The sequence below is a fragment of the Alligator sinensis genome, unplaced genomic scaffold (genome assembly GCF_000455745.1).
Source record: "Alligator sinensis unplaced genomic scaffold, ASM45574v1 scaffold211_1, whole genome shotgun sequence".
NCBI classification, from domain to species: Eukaryota; Metazoa; Chordata; order Crocodylia; family Alligatoridae; genus Alligator; species Alligator sinensis.
In genome coordinates this window covers 1,799,760-1,822,359 of record NW_005842024.1, presented here as the reverse complement: position 1 = coordinate 1,822,359, position 22,600 = coordinate 1,799,760, and the positions used below count along the sequence as shown (strand labels likewise).

The window sequence follows — 22,600 nt, the reverse complement described above, 5'->3', positions numbered from 1 at the left end:
TGCTGAAGCTTGATGCCATTGCTCTTAGTCCCCTCTCCCCTACCGTCATGAAATAAAGCCCATCTCTACCCTCTGTAATCACCCTTTAGGTAGCTGAAGAATGTTATCAAATCCTGCCCCCCCCAAATCTTCTCTTCTCCAGACTAAATAACAATTCTTTCAGCCTTTCCTAATTAATTCTTGACTCCCAGGCCCCTAATCATTTTTATTGCTTTGTGCTGGATTCTTTCCCAACTGTTCATAAACTTCTTAAAGTGAGGGACCCAAAACTGGACATAGTACTCCAAGTAAGGCCTCACCAGTAGTGAAGAGAGCAGAAGAATCACTTCCCTTGATTTGCAAGGGACAGTCCTGTTGATATAGCCTAGTATGCTTTCATGTTTTATTGCTGCAAGAGCATGCTTGGCTCATTCAGCTTACAGTCTACTGTAAACAGGTCCTTCTCTACCATACTGCAGCCCAGCCAGTCATTTTCAATCTGTTTTTGTGCATGCAGTTATTTCATCTCAATTGCCAGATTTTGCACTTCCTTGTTGATTCTTATCTGCTTGATTATAGAGCATTTCTGCAGTTAGTCCAGGTCATTCTGAATCCTCGCCCTACCCTCTGGAGTTATCTGCAACTCCACCCATTTGCAAATTTGCTAAGCATGCACTCAGACCCATTGTCCAGATCATTAATAAGGATGTAAACCATAGTTAGGGACCTACCAAATTCACGGCAGAAGTGTGGTGCACTGCACCTCTTTTAATCTTGAGGTTCCACCACATGCCCCTCCACTGCTGATTGGTGGAGGGGCCACAACTGCAGCTTGCTCCTGATAGGCTAAAACTGCAGTTTTAAATAGTACCATTTTTGCCTTCCACTACTGATTGGCTGAGGGGCCCCAGTAGCACCTATGCTTGTTGGTGACTGGTGGGGAGGCAAAAACCGCACCATGTTTAAAACCATAGTTTTCACTTCACTGTCAATCAGGAGTGAGTGGTGGGGCCCCTCTGCCAATGAGGGGTAGGGAGGGACACATTGGGGAATATGAAAGATTAAAGGAGCTGCTGCGCACCCCACTTCTGGCATGAATTTGGTAGGTCCCTAACCATGGTGGGCCTGGGACAGATGGCTAGGGAAGTCCACTTGATACCTTCTGTCAATTAGATGTTGAGCTATTGATGACTACTTATTGAATACGATGATCCAACCAGTTATGTATGCACCTTACAGTATTTTTATCTAGTCTGTGTTTCTTTTGAGCAAAGTAATTTATAGTCAGGAAGCTCCTTTGCGAAATCTATGCTGTTTGCTTTTTCTCTAATGCAGTTCTAAAACTAGTTTTATATTAGAGCATATGCTCTGGTGAGGGTATGCTTAACCTTTTGGGGAAATGTGATAGACCGGTGCTTGGATCTGCAGGTGTGACACCACAAGAAGTAATACTATCACCTGGTGGTGTGCTAGTGATGCCTGAGTGGGAGACAAGTATCTGGATGCTCCTTAGCTCCACTAAGCTTGCATCTGAAGGCTGGGTTCAGTACAGCAGCCTGGTGTCTGAATTACCCCAGTGGGCAATCTGAGCTGTCTCCTGAAATTTTTAGCAAAAAAATATTAGTAGCACCTTGCTGTTAAAGTTGTATTATTGAAAATTTACTATTGTTTCCCAGGTTTTGAAAAACTCTTAGATACATGCCAACAGAAAGACAAAACCTATCAGTCAAAGGAGATATAAAGATGTTGAACTGGCATGGCCTTTGCAAGCAATGTCTGCTCAGGTTTACTAGTAGCTGGGGATTTTGCATGCTGTCTCCAGACCTTGTAATGGGAACTCAACCTTAAAGTCTCAGGCCCACTAAGCAGAAGTCAGTGTGAATGATTATGTTGCCCCTCCAGGGGCTTCTGGGTGCTGCAAACGATATGTGAAAAATAGGTCTTTCCTGTTTACTCTCGTATTGAATATCACAGGGAAGAGCTCCTTGGGCGTGTCTACATGTGATGCTATGTCACTGAAGTGATGCACTATGGTGACATAGCTCACTGCTATGGCGACATAGCATCAACGGGCACAAACCATGACACCAATGCTACGTCACTGTAGCGATGAGCTACCTTGCTATGTATAGCACTGTGGTGATGGAGCTGTTAAAAATAACCATGCGCCTCCTGGACGGTGCAGTAATGGCTGTTACTGCGCTGTCATTTAGTTCTCCCTAAAGCAAGTACTAAATGATGGTGCAGTAAGAACTGTGCTGTGTGGGGCACGTGTAGACAACACCCCTTGTTACTTTCACCCTCAAGTTTTCTGGTTGCTGCAGGAAAAAGAGGCAGGGTTGCTGTTATTTGCACTGAGCCTCTTTATACAGAGGAGTCTTCCTCCCCTACTAGTAACTTCAGTTCCCTTCTACCACTTTTATCTGTAGTTTTCCCAAACAGCATGATTTTGGAAGTTTTTGCTTCTGTGTATAAAGTTTCTGAATTACTACAGAACTGACTGTGTTCTTATTTAAGTCACTTGGCAAAGCAGTAAGCACAAGAAGAGACATTGGAACTCTCTGTTTCTGGACTCAAGACTATCAAACTTAATGATGTTATGCTGAGTTCATGTCTTTGAAAGCTTTCCATAAATGATAGAAAACGAATTTTCCTTAAAATAGTACGATTCAAGAAAAAATTATGGACTTCTCTAATCTTAACTAGTAGATTTTTAAATCTCACTTAAACAAATGAATTATAGAAAATTTATCATTTTAATTAGCCATAACTACTGCTGATAAATGAAGAAAAGTTGCTTTTGTTTTGCTTATTTTCTGAGTTGCCAAGTTCAGTAATTTGCAAATGGTCTCCTTTTTACTATGTGATTTTTTTGAGAATGTAATGTATTTTTCGGGGGAAGTTGCTTACAATTTTGCATTAAGGATTGTTACATAGATTGAAATGTATAGTAAGTAAGCGTAATAAAGGAAAGTGCCATCTTTTATAATTTGATGTTGTACATTCTCAAAATGTTTCTTTTGGAAACCTGCTTCCTTCTTTCTTTAAGCAAACCTGTTCACATAGTATTGATAGAGGGAGGCTGGCAGTTTGCTAATCATTTTTCTTGGGTTTTTTTTCAAATAGTGTATCCAGAGTCCTGAACCAAAGGCCATTTGTATTCAGTTGGGGTTTGGGAGCAGTGAGCTATTGGCCAATTTCTGTTTTCAAAGTGTAGCGGAGGACAAGACATTTGTGTTGGAAGCAAGGGTGGGGAATATGCAGGTCTGTTTCTGCTGTGAAGAAAGGGTCATGCATCTTTAATGATGCACTGTCAGTTTGCTTACAGCTTGGTGCTCAAACCCAGCCCTGCCAGTTACTAGCAGGGTAGTCTAGTGATCCAGTTCCTTAAATGCAAGCCTTCTCAAACTTTTCTGAAGAAGGTGCCGAAAGCCTTTCTCAGATGTTGAGTAGAAACTTAAAACTGAAAATGTATTTTCATTTAATTGGGCTGTTTCAGAGGTTGAAACTGCACAGTTCCTGGGTTCTAATCTTGGCTTTGCTGAAGCGTTGCAGTAGTTATTGCCATCTGAGAATACAAAATCTTGAAGAAAAGGAGGGAGAAAGATCTCAGATGTCTGTGTTGAATTTCATTCTATTCTCAAGTGCAGGGTCCTGTATCTAGGGAGAAGGAAACCTGCAACATATCTATAGGCTAGGGAACACCCTTCTCAACAACACAGTGGCTGAAAGGGATCTTGGAGTCATTGTTGACTCCAGGATGAACATGAGCCGCCAATGCAAGGAAGTGGTCAGTAAGGCTAACCGCACCTTGTCATGCATCTACAGATGCATCACAAGCAGGTCCAGGGAGGTGATCCTTCCCCCCTATGTGGCTCTGGTCAGGGCACAGTTAGAGTACTGCATCCAGTTCTGGGTGCCACACTTCAAGAGGGATGTGGCTAACCTTGAGAGTGTCCAGCGGAGGGCCACTGTCATGGTAGGGGGGCAGCAGGCCAGGCTCTATGAAGATAGACTGAAGGGCCTGAATCTATTCAGCCTCCCCAAGAGAAGACTGAGAGGGGATCTGGTGGCCAGCTATAAACTCACCAGGGGGGCCAGCGGAAAATAAGTGAAGTTCTGTTCCCCCGGGCACCACCTGGGATAATAAGGAATAATGGCCACAAATAGATTGAGAGTAGGTTCAGGCTTGATATCAGGAGGTATTACTTTATGGTTAGGGCTTCCAGGCTCTGGAATGGGCTCCCAAGGGAGGTGGTACTGTCCTGTCTTGAAGACCCCCAAGGTAGGAGGTTGGATAGATAGGTGACTGGGGTATAATGATACCAGCACTTGTTCCTGCCCTGGGCAGGGGGTCGGACTTGATGATCTGTTCAGGTCCCTTCCGACCCTAGAAACTGTGAAACTATGAAACTATCTACATCTCTTGGTTTTTCCTCCTTTTATGGAACGTGAGTTTTATGATGAGTGACTGTCCGTCTTCTGAAGCTTCCAGAGGTCTGTTCAACTCCCCGGTTTTCCTCGCAGATCTGGAGACAAACAGACTGAGACTCTAAAGTGGAAATATGTCCAGAGGTGCACATGGTAAAACCACTGTGGAAGATGATTTTGCCAGGTGAGAAAGTTGTAGAACCACCCAGAGTCACAGCAACAGTTGGTTGATATTCCCTCTTTTCACCTTTTTGCAAGTACAAGCTATGAAGGGAAAACATTTTGGACATAAGAAGGAAAAACATGACAACAAGAAGTCAGTTTCTAAGCAGGCCTTTCTTACCCGGGTCTTTTCCAATGTGAAGTTCAGAGACTTCTCAGATTGCTACTTCATAGGCACTTTAGGACTCAAAGCTAGCCCTTTTCCCCAGCATAATAGAAAAACTTCTATTTGAACCCCAGGCAGATGAGGTTCTTTAGGTGAATATGATATCTTTTATTAGACCAACTTAAATAGTTGAAAAAAATTTTTTAGCACGCTTTTGGGTTTAAAAACCCTTCGTCAGGCTGAGTAAGTCTCTGCAGTTGGTGTGTGCTCTTCCTGCATGAAATAAAGTAAAGAAGCTGGAGACTGGGCTGGTATGCATGTAAGAGAGGCAGTCAGTGAAGATGTAAATTGAAGAGTCAGTGTGCGAGAGACAGGCTGGGTAGAAGGGGGATGAATGTAGCAGTTAAATAGTGGAGAGGTACCTGGGGAGTCAGATGTCAGGCAGGTTATAATGTGTCATAAATCCAATGTCTATATTTAGTCCATGACTTTTGTATCCAGGAGGTTGAAATGGAGTTCATAGGCTTGTCTCTGAGAAATGTTTTGTAGTTTCCTTTTTTAAATTTTTTATTTGAACCCCAGAAATTTGGCAGTGCTAGAATGGTGCCACATCTCCCTTGCTGCCAAATTTCCAGACCTGTGGAAACTCCTGGGCCCTATACTTTGGATTCGATGCCTGATCCCAGCACACAGGGTCAAGCACAGGTGATTTCAGCCCCCAGTGCTCAATTCCAGCATGCAGAAGCAGGATGGAGTGGTGACAACTCCCACAAGGCTCCATACAGATATATGGGGGTAGAAGGCCTTAGTGCCAAGCTCCTGGGCCAAATGCCAGCATGAGGGGCAACAAGGGGGCAGGGCCAGGCTCCATGGCCGATCCTGGTAAACGGCTCAATCTGGCCTGTGAACTAACCCAGCATCAGTCACCTGGCCTGCAAGTCCAAAAGTTTGAGTACCACTGTCTATAGGTAGGAACCTACCAAAATTGCAACGTGATTTTCACAGGAACTGTGATTTCAGGCAGGCTCCATGAAAAAGCAGAGGCTTGCTTGGGCGGGGGGAGAAGGGGAGGAGGAGCAAAAGCTACAAGACCAAAAAAGGGTGGAAAGCACAGGGGAAATTGAAGGCTGAGGGTACAAATCAGAGGCTGAGACCCTCACGTAGGCTCAGTCCAGGAGCCAGTCTTGGGCCAACCAGAGAAATGTGGTAGGCTTTTAGTGTTGGCTTTTCAAGTGCCCACAGATATGCTGCTGCAGCGTGCATACTCCCGTGTCCTTCCCATTTGAAAGGACCACAGAAAGTAGCATGGCAAGGGAAGAGGTGGCGTTTTCCCTTGTGGATGCTTTTGCAGTGGCAAACATTCCGCTGGAGAAACTTGACCACCCAAAGTTAAGGGATTACCTGAACCAATAAGTACCAAATGCTGGAAGTTTTCTTCATGCCATCAAGCTTCACCAAGACTATTTCACTGCAGTGATTGCTTCTCATGTACAGTCTAAAAAGGCTGCATTGGCAGAGTATGATTCCTTTTCCGTTGTGGCTGCTGAAGCCACCAACCCTCAAGATAACTACGTGCTGCACATTTTATTTGTATCGGAAAGCTGGACAGACTGGGATGTACCTGTGTTTCATGCTGAGCCAGTCTTGTCTACCAATCACATCTGCTAATTTTTCTACTGTCTCAAGCCATTGTGAAGGTAAACTTGTCAGCTATGGCATAGATTTAACAAGATCTCAGCATTCCTGTCTGACAGTGCCATGTACATGTGCAAGGAGTTATCCAATATGCTTCAAGGAATGCTGCCCAACGCTGTTCATGTTATCTGCAGGGCTCATATTCTATCGCTAGTAAGTGACGTTGGGCGCACACACTTCCCTGATGTGGAAAGCCTAGTGTTCCTTCAAGAAAGCCTTTAAATACTTCCTAGGTTGTAAGGTTTGGTACAGGGAGTCCATCACCAATCAAAGTGGGGACTCGCATGGTACTGTGCCACTGCTACCAGAGCCTGTGCTCATACAGTGGAATTCCTGGTTCATCGCAGTCTGTTACCACACCAGGTATATGCAGTGCTACCAGCTGTTGGTGAGTGAGGAACTGGAAAGCAAACTCAGTGCACAATGCATGCTTAAGCTTCACAATTTGAGGTGATATTCAAGATCAAGTGACGTTTGTGGCTGACAGTGCCACCGGTTTATGGAGGTCCTGATGTGTTTTGAAGGCTGGCAGTCTGTGATCTACCACGTACACAACAAGCTGATGGATTTGATAAACTGGGTCGCAGACAAGGTATTGCAAGAACTGTCAAGCTGCCCTCATGAAAACCAGTCGAGAAGGGACCTGTTCCCGGCAATAGCTGTGTAGTGGAACCAATACTACAGGTACGAACCATCAGAGCTGGTTCATTCAGACAACCTGCTGCCCCCTTCCTTAGTGCTGTTTGCGTTTTAGATCCCAACAAGGTGCCTTTACTAAGTTTAGACACAAAACTACTGAAAGCAATCCTGAGATGGGGGAAAGAGAATGACATTGAACGTGCTGCTTATGTGAGCTTTGTCAAAGGGTGCCTGATGCCTGTGTTCTGGAACTCTGTCTGTGACAGTTTCCAGATCTTTACTCCTTGGCAAGACACTGCCTCAGCATTCCAACAAACTCGGTGGACACTCAGCATGCCACCTCAATGTAGGGACAAATGTTCATCCCACAGAAACAGAGAATGTCTGCAACTTCTGTAAGTAGGTGCAGCATGCTTGCATTTAATACCTAGCATGAGCTGTCTGTCTCAAGGTTAGCATTCAGTTTCAGAAAACTCCTTTTTTATAATGTCCTTTATTAAAGTGTGTAAAGTTGGTATTAGTTACAGTTCATCTTGTGCATAGCTTTACTTGCATAAGATATTTTAGTTTATAGTTGAATTAAGCACTTAGAAAATATTAATTAATAAAATGTATGTAGTTGGTATTACTTGCAACTCATGGTGTGCATAACTTTATTTTAACCCTCATCTGTTCTCATGGAACTGTAACTGCTGTTGGTCTCATGATGTAACTTGTTACTCCACCCGCATGAACAAAATGGGACCAGTGACAACAATATAAATGTACCAAAAACTATTTATTAGTTTTGGTGTTTGAAAGAGTATTTATGACGCTCTGAACCCAAAATATTATTTAACTAAAACTATGAAAAAATTTAAACTTTTTTTTAGCGTTTCAAAACATGAATGAACAATTTGCCAAGTCTGCAGTTCACACTGTTTTCAAACTAACAGTTAGTTACTTCCAAAAAACATTTCCTAACTGTTTTAACTAAATATTGCATTCCTCACAAAGCGGCAGTGTTGTACTGTGGTGCACACAAGCAGATCGCTTAAATCTTTGCATTGTTTCCAGGTTTTGCAGTCATCTGTCCTTGGACAAAAAGCACAGCGTCCACTCATGCTCGCAGAAGGTTTTACCAGGGTGCTCCATGGCAATTTGTAATTTCGGGTAGTCATACCAGACTTAATGGATTTAGACAGATTACGTGTATCCATCATTCTTTGTTTTATTTGTCCATCGATCAACTATTCTCCAAGCTCCGGCAGAAAAAAGTGCCGTCTTCTTAAACGTGGTCTTTGCTTCCAGTTTGTGTTGTGGCCTAGCCAAATGATGAGGCTGGCAATGGCAACTGCATCCAGCATATGGAAAATTAGTGTCATTGGCCACCCATTGATTTTCTATCTGCAGGTGGTCATATGGACTAAGTGGTCAAGGTTATCCACCCCACCCGTGTTTTTATTGTAGTCATGGATGATGTCCAGCTTTCTTTGCTCTCCACCCACTGACAGGTCGTGATGCATGCTTGACAGCATCAGAACAACTTTGGACTTCTTTGGAACATAAGAAACTAGAGCGAGTTCCCCATCCAAAGCAAAAGCAGAGTGGAGGATGGCCATCCACTAGTTACCATGGATACCTGAAGTGGACATGAATGAGATGTGAATGAACATGAATGAGGCCTGTTGAGGGCCACATTTGTAGCCCCACTCGACAAATGCCCCATCCCTGGTCACTAGCTTGTGACCAGAAGTCCCTCCCTTTGCCCCTGAAAGTACTCCTTTCAGCAAGAGGTTTTGCTGTCTCGGAACCAGAAAAATACCAAATTATATTCTAAAGAGCAAACATCTACAGCATTCATTAATTTGGTTTCAAAAAATGTTTGTCCTGATTTACATGTGTTAGTGTAGTGTACATAGAGGTCACAGTAGCTTAAAATGAAGTCTTACTCTTGTATATTGTGGGGAAGGAGGATGGGTATAGGTGTGTGGGTATGTGGGATGAGAAAGGCGTGTGGGTATGTGGGATGTGTGTAGGTATGGGGTTTGAGGGGCTGGGTGCCTGGGTAGTGTGAGGGGATGTGGGTGGTCTGCATGTATGGCAGTGCAACGGGGGTGTGGGAGCATGTGTATGGTGGGGGGGGTGTGGGACTTTGCCCCTGCCTACACATACACACCCTGTACCAGCGTGGCCCAGTGCTCCCCGGTCTGGTGATGCAGCCATGTGGTGTGGAGCAGGGTGGGGGCAGGAAGGGAGTGAAATGGCTAGGTGTGAGCAGGACTGGGCTGTTCAGTCCTGCTGAGGTTTCCCCTGGGTCCTACTACCCCTGGCTCCTTTGACTTGCTGCTGAGGCAGATTAATATGAATTTTCTAAATTTTTTAGGGGCCCTGTGGGCCGGATCTGGCCCGCGGGCCACATTTTGTCCGCCCCTGCATTAATCGATGCATTAAGTGAGCTAAGCATCTGTTAATAGTTTCTGTGGGCTTAATCCCCTGACATTGCACCACTGACTTTAGAGTAGCTGCTCTTAAAAAACAAACTTGAATGCAAAATTGCAAAAAAGAAATCTTCAGAGGACTTGATTGTGTTAAGTATGGTCCACACAGAGACTACTCTTATCTCATTACTTGGGCTAGCTTCTATAACCTCGGTGTTTTACCGCTTTGTTTAACACCTTTGTCTCTCTCAGCAGTGCCATCTCTTCTTTCCTTCCTTTTTTCCTGTTGCTTATGAAAGCTTATGCCTCTCTGAATTAGGTACTTTGTAAGGTGCCACTCTGCTTCACCTTCTTTCAGGTGTAAAATAATTCTTGTGGCGTGGCATATTCCTCTGGCAAATCTCTCTCTAGCACAGGTATGGGCAATTATTTTGGCTGGAGGCCTGCTTAATTAGTTTTGGTGAGCTGTCAAGGGCTGCAAGAGTAGCCCCACCCCTGGACAGGTGCCCTGCCCCCTGGTCATCATCTTGGGACCATAAGTCCCACCCCTAACCCCTGATCTTTGCCACTGGAAGTCCCTCTCCTTGCCCCCAAAAGTATTCCTTTTGGGAGGGAGGGTTTGCCATCTTGAAACCAGAAATAAAACAAATCATATACTAAAAGTCAAACACCTCCTAAAACATATTTTAATTTTATTACATAAAATATTTTTTACATGATTTGTGTTTTACATAGTGTATATAGAGGTGACTGTATAATAGCTCAAAGTCTTAATCTTGTATACTGTGTGTGGGGTGTGGTTGGGGTAGTGGGTTTGTGTGTATGGAGAGCTGTGTGGGTGTGGGGTTTGTGAGGGGATGTGGCTGTGTGTGTCAGGGGTGCAGGGTATGTTGCAGGGGTATATGTATATGTTGTGGGGGCAGGATGTGGGTGTGTGGGGTTTCTGGGGTATAAGGTGGGGGTTGGGAACCCACCTCCCACACACTACCCGTCCACCATGGTGCACAGCTTCTATTGCTGGTGGCAGCAGCAGGCAATGAGCCCCCGGGGTGCTCATGGCAGGTGCCGCCACCTGGAAGCATGTGGCTCCAGTCAGGAAGTTGCATGTGGTGGCAAGGAGCGCCGCTAGGCCAGTCTGTCTCTATCATGCAGGGCTCCTGGTGGTGCACATGCAGCTCCCAACATTCCTGCATTACCAAGGGAAGGCCTATGCAATGGAGCCAGCAGCTTTCCCTGCTCTTTGACGCCATGTGCAGGTCCTGGTACTCAGCTGGGAAGAATGGGGCAGGGCTCCCCTCCACTCCCAGAGGAGTCCCAGGACCTGCACGAAGCGCATGGGTTGGTCAGGGTAAAATCAATTCATGGGTGCTGGTGGGCTGGGTGAAATTGCCTACCCATGGGCCATATTTTGCCCCTTCCTGCTATAGCCGTTCTGTCAGTTTCTTCTCTAGATGTTTGTTGTGTCATTTAAAGCAGTGGTTCTCAACCTTTTTTTGTATCGGAACCCATTTGCAAACATCAACTGCCAATCTTGACCCAGCGCCCCTCACTTCTGACTTGCCGTCTTCTGTGCCTGTTTTTTTTTTACCATCTCTTCTGCCCGTTAAAAATTCCTTTGTTTCCAAGAAAAGGTCTGGTTTTATAGATCTCTCTTCAAACTTCAGTGGTATACTTCCCAAGAATGGATAAATTATAGGTATTAATTCCAGCAGATCTATCTAATTGCAAAGGAAGAACCCAACCAGGGAATTCAAACTCCTTTTTAGTAGTATTTATTCTAGTTTGCTGGCAGACTTAGTGGAATTAAGAAGATGACAGATGTTAATTTGTACAGTATCTTGGCTGAATATCATATTAGGAAATGTTATATACTGTCAAACAGAGCAGTGTCTAGAATAGAAAGTATATACCTCGCTAGTAATCTTATTGCACTTCATAATTGTCTTTTTTTTTCTTTCTAAGGAGAAGGATATCCTGAATTCAGCTTGCCTAATAAGCCAAAATAAGAGCTTTATTTTAACAAATGGCTACAGGAGACTTAAAGGGAAGTTTGCGCAAGATGGAACAAGGACTTCGCTTGTTAAACTATCCTAGAGATGTGGATTATGCAGGGTAAGAGGCAATAAAACATCTTAAATACATTTTTACGCCATCACTGTGATGGCAAGAATATAAGTAGTGTGTTGGTAACTATTAATAAAAACAAAACAAACAAGAAACCCCCAGGAACTTAATACATCAATTTTGGCCTTTGAATTTTGTTGCTAATGGTAAGTATGGTAGATGCCTCATCAGATATTCTAATTGCTTTTAAAGTATGTTGTCAAATTTAAAGTCTTTACTGTTTGAGAGTTTAATAAATGAGTTATTCTGGTGACAAAGCATATGTTTCAGAGTGTATGAAATGAGTCATTATTTTGGACTGATGGGTATTACTGCTCTCTTTAGCAGTACAAAATTTTGCAGTTGACTTAGGACATTTTAGAGGAAAGTGAAATCTACTATAAAAGCATCCTAGTAGCAGAATGTTTGCTTAGGAATTATTACATATTTATGTGGAAAGTCTCCCAGAGCTACAGTAGCACTAGTGCTGCAGTAGCGAGAATGGCAGAGTAGAACAAGCACTAATGCTTTTAGTGTTGTCATTTAACCTTAAAAGTAGGTATAGCAAGGTGGTTATATGGCATTGGTCTCCTTGTACTGGTTGAGAGAGAGCACTGCTGTTCTACCATGTTTTTAGGCCTGTTTTGATCAAGATCACATGAAAATGGTACAATAGTTTTGTGTTAACTATTTAGCTATAAGCAAAGTTGTTGCAGTGCTGAGATTTATTTTTAAAAAGTTAGCATTGGTGCTTACAGATGTTAAAAAAGCCCCCTGCTTTACCAGAAGAAGCAGTGTGTTGCTTTGACCCGGCTGTGCAGCATCTGTATAGATTGGGTGCTTCAGTGGTGCTTTTTGGTGCTTTTAGGTAAAGCTGATTCAATCAGCTATTAGATAAAAGCACCAGAAAAAGCCCCACTAAAGCGCCCAGTCTATACAGACATCAGGCAAGCCAGATCCAAGTAAGGCGCTGCCTCTTCTGGGCATGCGCTGGGCTTGGTGCGGGGGAACACACTGAGTTTAAAGTGATGAGCAAGTGAGAAGCTTATCTGATTTGGGTGTGAGAGATTTTTCCCTGGAACCCATAGAACCAGCAGGCATAGCTGTTAGAAGTTTGAAAAAAATTAAATACTAGCTTTTTTCAGGATGGGGGTGAAATAATCTTTTAATATACTTAATATGCATTCAGTCTAGAGCCAATTTTTTTTCTTTCATTTTAAATTTTTCTTAAAAGAAAGTCACTTTACCATTATGTCAATCGACACTGTCACTCCTTTAGTGGTACCATTTTCACTCAAATCCAAGATAAGGTTTTTTCCCAAATCATCATGAAGGGAAAATAAGCCTTGAAAAGTATAACAAATTTATAGTTTTCGTGTATAGAATCTAATGGGGAGAAGGTGTTTTCTATTCAGAGTCGTCTTATATTTGAGTAAATATGGTGTATTTATTTTGACATGCTTGGTAATATAATCTGACCCTCTCTTTAATGTTTTTCCCATTCCCTGTAATGTCGTGGTTAGATCTTGTGTGTGTGTGTGTGTGTGTGTGTGTGTGTGTGTGTGTGTGTGTGTGTGAGGGGAGAGGGGGACGTTTTCACTGTGCATGATGGAAGCTTCTCTGAAGTTGTTTACAATGATACTTCACATTTGGCTTTAAGAAAGTTCAGCTGGATTTTTTCATCTAAATTGATCTTAAAGCTAATGCAATTCTTTCATTTATATCTGTGTTTATGAATTTTGTACACAAGGGAAAAAACAGTACGTGGTCTGTCTTTATAAATCTCAAGTACATTAACCAGTTCCATACACTTAAGTGGCTAAATAAAGCAAAAATGTTTAAAGCCTTTGAGGTTTTAATATTTTTTTACAAATTGAGCGGAAATGCTAAATAAATTGCACAAGCCTCATAATAGATAAATTGAGATGCAAGGTTCAACAATGAAATGCAGATAAAAAGTTGTGTGGTCATCTTTTTCAGAAACGCTAAATGTAGGGTGCCCAGGAATAGAGAGAAATAAATGTCAATGTTCAAGTTCTACTCTGGCACATACACGCGCAAGATTAGGTTATTTTGGATAACAAAATTCTTTAGTGCTGATGCTGTGCCCTAGGTGTTTTTGTGCCCCATTAACTGAGTATGCAAAGGGCACAGTAGATCCAACCATCCCTTGGTTTTTCTTTACAAAAGGCGAGAGGGAACTTCTATAATATCTATCTACTTCTCTTCTCATGGTGCTAATATTAGTCATTTTAGCTAACAGTTATTAGTAAATCTCTTTCCCTTTTTTGTACCAATCAGGAGTTCTGCCATATGCAAGAAGTGAAATATCTGGGGTTTAAAACCTGTTCCTTGTATTAAAATTCAGTGGGGCTTAATTAAGGACACTTCCAGTTGTCTAATTTGAAGCAGACTAAAAAAGCTAGAGTTGCTGTCATTAACTGGTTCGTCATGGAATACCATATGCAAGCCTCTACACATGCTAAAAAGGGTGTAACAAAACCTCCATATTCTAATCCAGTGGTTCTCAATCTTTTTAGACTTGAGGCACTGCTCCATACATTTTTGTGAATTGAGCAGCATTCCATTTAAAAAGTATTTATTACAGTGTTTACTTCCTTGCGAGGGCACTAGAGAGTGGGAGTGAGGCAGTGGCCAGTCGGAGGCGAGACTGAGCTTTCATTTATCTCTTCACACCTCACAGCACCTCAGGGTGCCTAGGCACCCTGGTTGAGAATCAGTCTTTCAGCCCTAGAGAGCTGAACTTTCATCCTAAATCCTATGCTATATCAACCAAGAGGCTCTAGTCATTTGCCTCTCTCCTATGATGCTTATTCTAGAGAGGTAGGAAGGAGTATGCTTCACTCCTGCTGTCTACTCTGTTCTGTCTTCTTAAATGATCATGAGTTTAAACAACTGTTCCTTGTCAATATTATTCTTTTGAGTTAACACTGCACTTCATAGGCGATAGGAGCATCAGTGTTTCAGGCTACCTGCAGACTTGGGCAGATAGCCTGATTATATCCAAATTGGATACCACTGATTCACATTTGGAAAGTTAATTTCAGCAACCAAGAAGACTAGATTGGGCTGAGATTCTACAAAATCTGGATATGCTATGAGAAGCATAATATGCAACTTGCAAGGTGCATTACTATACCAAATTATACCAAGTGATATTATCTCTGTTTACTGTGGTAAATATTTCTGTTTTCCCCCAACAGCTTGGTAAAGGGTGCTCCAGCTGCCTTTTTACCCATAATCAGCTATTCTTTCACATCCTTCTCAACCTACATAGCAGAACTTTTGGTGGAGTCTGATGTGGAGCTCACAGCAAAAAGTGACTTGCGTTTCATTGAAACTATTTATAAGGTACTGACTTTTTGCTCTTTGACTTGGAAAACAAGTTTTGTGCATGTCTCATAATTACATTGTTAACTTGCTATTATGACTCTCCACATGCTAATACAATTTTGGCAATGAAAATCAGTGTTGCAATTATTTGGTAAATTTTGAGCAAGAGGTTTTGTCTAAACTTGCTAGCTTGATTTAGAAACAGTTGACCTCTTGTAAAGTGTATTTAATGTGTTTTATCCTTGGTGTCTAGGTCAGGATTTCAGATGAGCAATGACTAAGTGGCAGCTCCAAATTTTTATTTATATCTTAATGAAACTGGGATACAATATATTAGTCAAACTTCAGTTTTTGACAGTGGTAATATCAGCAAAATTACATCTGGTATTTGCAGATTGTAGGTCTGGAAGTACATGTAAAGTATTCATTGTGCAGTACTGTAAATTGAGCAGCCACAGTTGAATGAGAATATATTTTATTGAATTTGCTGAAATGAAACTTTTTAGTAATTGTTCATTCTGTAAAGAATCATTCTTGAGGTTTTTATGATGAAATGTCTTTCATTATGATGTCAGTACCTGGAGTATTTACAAATTCAATCATTCTGATGTTCTTGATGAAAATTTTATTTCTTATAAGCCTAACATAAAATTACTTTTTGCATATCCTTATTAACTGTTGATCTAGTTCTGTAATAATTATAATAAATAATTTCAATTTGCTGTTTATAATTGTTTTCTCTCAGTCCTCACAGTGAGTATAGAAAATTGAATAACATTGACCAAATGAGGTATAATTTAGAGAGAATATACAATAGAAACATTTCACATAGATTACAATTTAAGGAATCCGATTTTGCTATTGTAAATACTAAAATGCATTTCGGTCTTGTGTGCCAATTAAAGAAAAGCTGAAGCTCAATCTAGGCACAAAGAGCTGATTGTGGGCTGTCATAAGCAGCTGGAGGTGATGGCAGAGACTGTCAGTCTCTGTGACTGACAGGGTGACAGTATGTGCCTGCCATCGGTTATCAAAGTTTGTAAAATATGGCTGACTGTTGTTTTTGTTGAAGACTTATCTCCATGCCTTACTGGTGCTGTTTGATGGATTTACAAAATGGTAGATGAGATGGTTTTTCACAAACTGACTGTGGCAGAGAAAGTTTGGATGTAAACCTTGTGACTGTTTGCAGTGGGGTTACCAATTTGCAATGCACTAGGGATTGCATTTAACCTATTTAGCAGTTTCCAATTTAAGGGTTTATCTAGGGGTTTCCAGTTTAGTTGGAAACTGAAGCTGGAGCAGAATACAGTGGCATGTGTTATTGAGCAGGCTGTATCAATGAGAGCATTGAATGCTTGTGTATAGGTGCTCCTATAAAAAGAGAAGCAACAGCTAGCAGGGCATTTGTTCTGTGACGGTATCAGGTCTCTGGAACTTGTTTTCCCACTTTGGTCCAAAGTAACCTGATTTTCAAGGCGTGTTGCTATTTTTATTTAGTCTTTTTTACAGGAGAGCTAATGATGTGCCATTGGAACTATGACTATTTTTACAGGTGTCTAACCAGGGTTTGTCTGCTTGTTTGTTTTTTCCTGATTTGATTGTCTAACCTTCCAAGTTTATGTTGTTAACTGGAGGATAACCCAGCATATCTGGTAACTGTTTTTATTCTTTAAATTAAAATAAAGTCAATGATGGATACTTGTGCTTAATGTTGGCTTAATTGGTTTATAAGATTAGATTCTAAGTCTCTTAGTCTCAATTTGTAGCTAGCTGTGTTTTTGCTGAATGAAAGAACAGACTGTATATTTCAATCTTTCAATCATGTTTGCAGTTCTTATGTTCTGCTTTAATGAAAATCCAAGATTCCATTCCTTAGAACTTGATTCAAATGAATTGCAGTTCTTGGCTAACTTTCCTAAATAGGAGTGCCTTTATACTTGGAATTGAGTGGATCAACTTGTCTTTTATTTCTTTGTAAACTTCTTTATAGAAGGTATTCAGTTTTAAACCATCCCAGTTTTCAGTTATTGAGTTTTAACTATAAATATGAAAGATTACAAGGATTAGTGCTGATTTTTGTATCATGTCTAGAAAGTGGAACTGGATTCTTTTCTGTACAAAATGAAATATGGATTTATCACATTTATAGAATATGCAGGTATCATCAAATACATTTTATACTTGGGTTAATGATAGGTATGTGGTTTTATCTTATTTAAAGCAATTCATAAAGTCTTCTTTTTCAGAAGTGGAGTCACGGTTATGGGGTTTTAGATAGGTACAGATCCATTTCTGTGATTGATATCTAGTTAACGACTTTGATTGCAGTATTCATGTTTGTGAATGCATCTGGTATTGCTGCAATAATCAACTGATATTACTGTACTTAGACTCAAAATGTTTGACATTTACAGAGCTTAATATTTAATCCAAAAGGGTTTGTTTGCATAAATGCATACTTTGTAATATTTTTGTGTTGTGTGAAATTGTATTTAATTCTGGAGTGAAGTACATTGCTTTAGAAAATAGAGTGGAAAACAAATAACATTATTTTTACTGTGCTGTCATATTTTTGGAACTTTCCAAAGGCACTTTCCAAGCTAAATTGGTTACTTATTAATATATTAGCAGTTGTTTATATTAATATTTATGAACTTCTTATTAATGAGTGACTTAAATGCATGATACCTGCTAGAATGGCATATGTTGGGAATTATAATTATGGGATAAGCTTGGAAAGAATAATGTATGAACAACATGTGAGAGAGATTCTTTGCAGAAGAGGGGGAGATGAGGGCAATAACCTAAATAACAAAGTTGGTTTTTGAGAATCAATTATGATGGTTTGGATGCAAATTATTTTTTTATTTTTTTTTTAGTTTCTTCGAGATCATTTTCAATACAAACCTATTTTAACAAAGCAACAATTTCTCCAGTGTGGCTTTGCAGAAAGGAAAATACAGGTTGTTTGTGACATTATCAGCATTGTGATGAAAAAGCATAGAGAGTTAAGTAACTTGAATAAGGTACTGAGCAGGTGATACTGCAGTTTTTGACTTTTGACTAACATGGGAAAGATTTTTGTTTGTTTGTCTATAACATGCAGTTAGCATTACTATAAATAGTAATAATATAAATATGAGCTGCAGTAAGGATCCCTGAAGAAAGACTTGGGGGTAGAATCCTAATCCCTTACAAATTTGGTATGAATGGGTGCTGACAGACATCCCATCAGCCTATCAAAATGGAGGTGTGTGTATTAAATGCAGAAGCAGATTTTATGCCCTGAGTTGGAAGTACCTTAATTTGATTCCTGCTTCATAGTGCAGCAGCTGTGGTATTACTGTTCAGGAAGCTGAAGGAGTCAGTCAGCTTAATGACTCCTTGTTCTTCCTCTCTACAGGTGTTAACAGTCCTGCCTCCTTTTAAATGGTCTTGATGTTCCACTAATCTAACTTTTTTCTTAGGGCAATATTGTTCTGAGCTAACTGCTCCTGGTCTATTTTATAACCTCTTCTGCTCATACTCTTTAATTCTTTTCTAAATCATAGAATTACCCATGGGTCTTACAGCTAGGGATTTAACTTTTGTCATGAAGGTAACGGGGGGAGAGTTATCTGAAAATTAGCTTTTGCATCCATAACTAGAAAAAAAAAATCTCTTGTTCATTCTTCTGCCTTTCAAAAGAAAAGGTGTGTATTAAATGTGGGTGCGTGTTGTGTGAGAGAAAATACGGTATGCCCTTCTTCCAGGAGAAGATTGAGGCTAATAGTACAAGAGTGTTTTGTTGATATATTTCTATTTTCGAAGGCGAAATCACAAAGAAGGAAGAGAACCAGGTCTTTTAAATCTGAACCACTAGCCAGTTGTGAGAATCTTTTGGCTGATCCTATTGTCAGGACTGTGGATTCCAGTGAGGTATGTAAATGAAAGGGAAATTATTTTTGTTGTTTATGTAAACACAAGTAATTTGGGGGGGGGGGGGGGGGGATGTTTATAAAACAGATCAGGGTGATTAGGAGGTTCAGAAAGGCAGTACCTTCCTAGAATATATAAGCTTTCACTTAAATTAAGCTTTAAAGTGAGTCCTGTCCCCCCTCCCCAAAAAGGGGTGGGAAAGAGAGAGAAACTGATGAAGTGAAACTATAACCCTGACATCAAACTGCACCATGGAGCATATGGCACATAAAGGAAGAACTTCAGTTAAAATGAAGTGTATGTAATGCTTATTTTTTAATGAAAAATCTCTTCCTGTTTGCTTTCTGTAACCTTTAGTACTATTGTTCACAATATGTTCCTGTCTATTTTTCAAGAGACTTTAGGGAAGAATTAATGCACTTTGAAAGAGCTCAGATCTTCCTTATTCTGAAAGTTGATGGTTGTTACAAGCCTGTCCTTCCCTTTCCAAAGCCACACTCATGATGTCCTGCAACGCGTGTTCGTCTCCCTCTGTTATCCACAACAAAGCCATTGAAAAAACTGTTAACAGAGGCTGAAATTTGTGGGCCACAGATGATTAAATACAGATGTAATTTCCCTGTTTCCTCAGAGCTCGTGGAATATTTTTGAGTGAACATAGTGAGCTTTGGATAATATCTTCATTCAGTTGCTAACTTTATTGAGGCATTGAACAACTGCTATCTGAAAGTGAACCTAAGCAAGGCTGATAAGGTGCTAGTAGAAACACCTGGAAATACTTGGAAGAGCTTATCTTCTTCAACTCTTTCCATTATATTAAATTGATCTATAATCTTTTTGGACCCTTCACTATTTAAGGTAGGGGGAGGGAGATGGAACATGCCTACTTCTATCTGTGACTAGTCAGAGGATTGTACACACTTCTTTTGGACTGAGATCTGGCAGCAGTGGTTGACATATGCAACTGTCACACTTTATTATTACAACTTGTATCTAGATGTGATGTTTCACATCTGCAGTAATTTAATCTACACAAAATGCAGTATCACTACAGAAAGTGCATCACCACAAGCACATAATCTTGAGGCTCTTTTCTCTTTCTACTAGATCACCATTGCATAGAGTACAGTTTTATAACTGTTCTCTTTATTGGGACAGGAATTAGCTGTCAAAGAGAATGCCTTTATCCATGACTTCACATGATTAAGTTCGATCTCATGTATAAAATTGTCAAGCAGTAGAGAGAAGCTTGCAAGTATTAGAGACTGAACATACAAAAGAGCTGAAATTGCTCAGAAAGAATTACGAAACTCCTCTTTTTGTCTTTGTTTTCCCTCAACAAGTTCTTCAAAGCAAACAAAAAATTAAAAACCTCCCCCCATGCCCCCCAAAACCCCAGTATAGCTAGTCAAGCAATTTTTTTAACTATGTCAGGGAAAAGGTGATAATGTATTACTTTTACTGGCTTGGGAGGCAGTATATGTCATAAGGCCTTCTGAATACAGGCAGTCCTCAGACTTATGACACAATTGGTTCCTGAAAACTGCATCTTAAGTCGAAACATCATAACTTGGAACCGATTTTCCCATAGGAACAATGTTATAAATGGGGGATTGGTTCCAGAACCAAGGCCCAATACCCTATTTTTCACCAAAAATAACCCAGAATTTTGTACTTGATCAATTATAGATGAGTAATATAGCTACATTAATGTATTTATATTGTGAATAGCAATCATATAGATTTGAAAGGACTTCTTTGAGGTGACTTTGCTGGACTTTTTGAAGGGCTGTTGGCTGTAGTCTTCTCAGGAGTCATGGTGGCAGGTTTTTCTGGAGTCTTGTCCGCTTTCTTAAAGGAAGCATCCAAGGAAGTTTTGGACAGATGTTCTCCAGGGAGATGGGTGATGCAGCGTGGCGTAGCATTGTGTTGGATCAAGCATTGTAAAGTTGAAACTGATGTCAGAAAGTTGAAACAGGGTGTCCATTTATAAACACTGTAAATGCTGTTCATTGCAACTTGAAACGTCTTAAGTTGAGGACTGCCTGTATTTAATTATGAGGTTGTTTTTATTGCAGTTTCAGGTACAGTTGTCCAGGGATTTAGTCTTTATCACTAGACTCATTTAAGTTGTTGAGGTATGCAAAGTTATTGACTCTGGCTATAAGAGAAATTTTATCCTATTATTCCAATATAATAATTGCTTTTGGTGTCTTACAGCAATGTGAGACCAAAATGCTTGATAGCAAAATAGTTTAATGTTAAATTAGGAGATCTTAAAAGCAGCATATTTTATATGGATTTAGTATGAATATGTGTTACTACAGTTAAGTGATACAATGATTATTCTTTTCTTCTTGTGATGTTCAGAAGAAACCTCAAGTGGAGCGTCACCCAGCAAGTGAAATTAATGTGCATGCCCATGATTCAACTATTTTAGTAGATGAAGATAATGAAGAAAAATCTGACCTAACTGATGATAGTTTGGAAGTGTGTGAACAAGTAAGAATTTGAATAGTAAATGTATATCTTCATTTTGGAATTTTTTTCCTTCTTTGTACTGTGATATTCAAGGCGATCAGTGTAAGGCAGGAGGCAGCAACCTATAGCCTGTGGCCCAGATTCAGTCTGCAGAACTTATGGATCTGGTCCATCAGTGGTAGTAGCGGGGGCTGCTTATGCAGGCATTCTTCCAGTGTTACTGCAAGGACAAATTCTGACTGCGGTCTGCCACGGGGAGAAGTGCCAGCTACAGACACTTTCCCCTTGCAGCTGGGAAGACGGGCAGCAGTGGCAGGAAGGTTCTTGTGCCTGCTTGTTCACTTTCAAACCAGAGTGGGTAATTCTTGCCCACAGCCAAAAAATGTAAGTATTCAAAATTTTAAACTTGACCTGTAGGTATCAAAAAGATGGCTAGAGAACAGTGGTAATAAAGAACAGAACAATTTTCAGGAAACAGGTGGGAGTAGTCATGTGATTGGCAGTTGTGATTTCATAAAGCATTCCCAGGTTCCCCAAAACCATATTGCAATCAGCTGACTCATTTCTAGTAGGTATTTTTCTAATGTATAACTAGTGACTTTTTTTTTATAAGGGAGTATATACAATAATCCTTGAAGGAAGAATCATTCATATATGTGGTTCATCACCAGGGATCCTGGTTTTCTCTGTTTAAAAATTGCAAGTTCTGATTTTAAAAAATGCCAAATTATTTGATTAAAAAACCCCAAGTCAGTGTTTTTCAGTGAGTAAAAAGAAGTGCACGCACGCGCGCGTGTATATGTATATGCTGAATATGTTCGTGTGTACATGTACGTACATGTGTATATGCACGTGTGTGCGTGTATATGTGCACATATAAAATACAGACGCATGCAACAAAATGTTTTATTGATACACTTACTATGTTAAAGCAATTTGGAAGCCTACCAGTGCCTCAGTAGTTATAATAAAATTAGTGTTCCGTATTTTCAGTTTTTACTGAATTTCATTGGTAAATTACTGGATTTTTTTATTGGAGTTATTCATCTTTCACTGATATACACCTGTTTTTCAGCGTAAGTCAGTAAAAACCGATTGGGGGAGGGTGGGTGGTGGGAGCCACACACGGAGTGGGGGGCAGGAGGAGGGACGGTGGCAGTGTGGAGGCTAGTGGGGTGTCTGGAGCTGCTGCCTGGAGGCATGGAGTTCCTGGCTCTGACCCTGGGCGGAGTGGGAGGGGCAGCAGGAA

At 40.7% G+C, this 22,600-nt stretch overlaps 1 protein-coding gene across 6 annotated transcripts in view; it reads left to right on the top strand.

Annotated features, from left to right (window-relative positions):
- Positions 1-22,600, top strand: part of CEP44 (centrosomal protein 44) — a 52,585-nt gene that overhangs the window by 5,234 nt on the left and 24,751 nt on the right. For 5 of the 6 annotated variants that reach the window (XM_025202417.1, XM_025202418.1, XM_006022221.3 and 2 more), the window contains exons 2-6: positions 11,455-11,604; positions 14,820-14,967; positions 17,832-17,978; positions 18,763-18,870; positions 21,241-21,372. In XM_025202417.1, coding sequence (XP_025058202.1) covers positions 11,516-11,604; positions 14,820-14,967; positions 17,832-17,978; positions 18,763-18,870; positions 21,241-21,372 — 624 coding nt within the window. In that variant the 5' untranslated portion in view covers positions 11,455-11,515. Of the gene's footprint in view, positions 1-4,435; positions 4,595-11,454; positions 11,605-14,819; positions 14,968-17,831; positions 17,979-18,762; positions 18,871-21,240; positions 21,373-22,600 lie in introns of all 6 variants that reach the window. The other variant, XM_025202416.1, reaches the window with a different exon arrangement.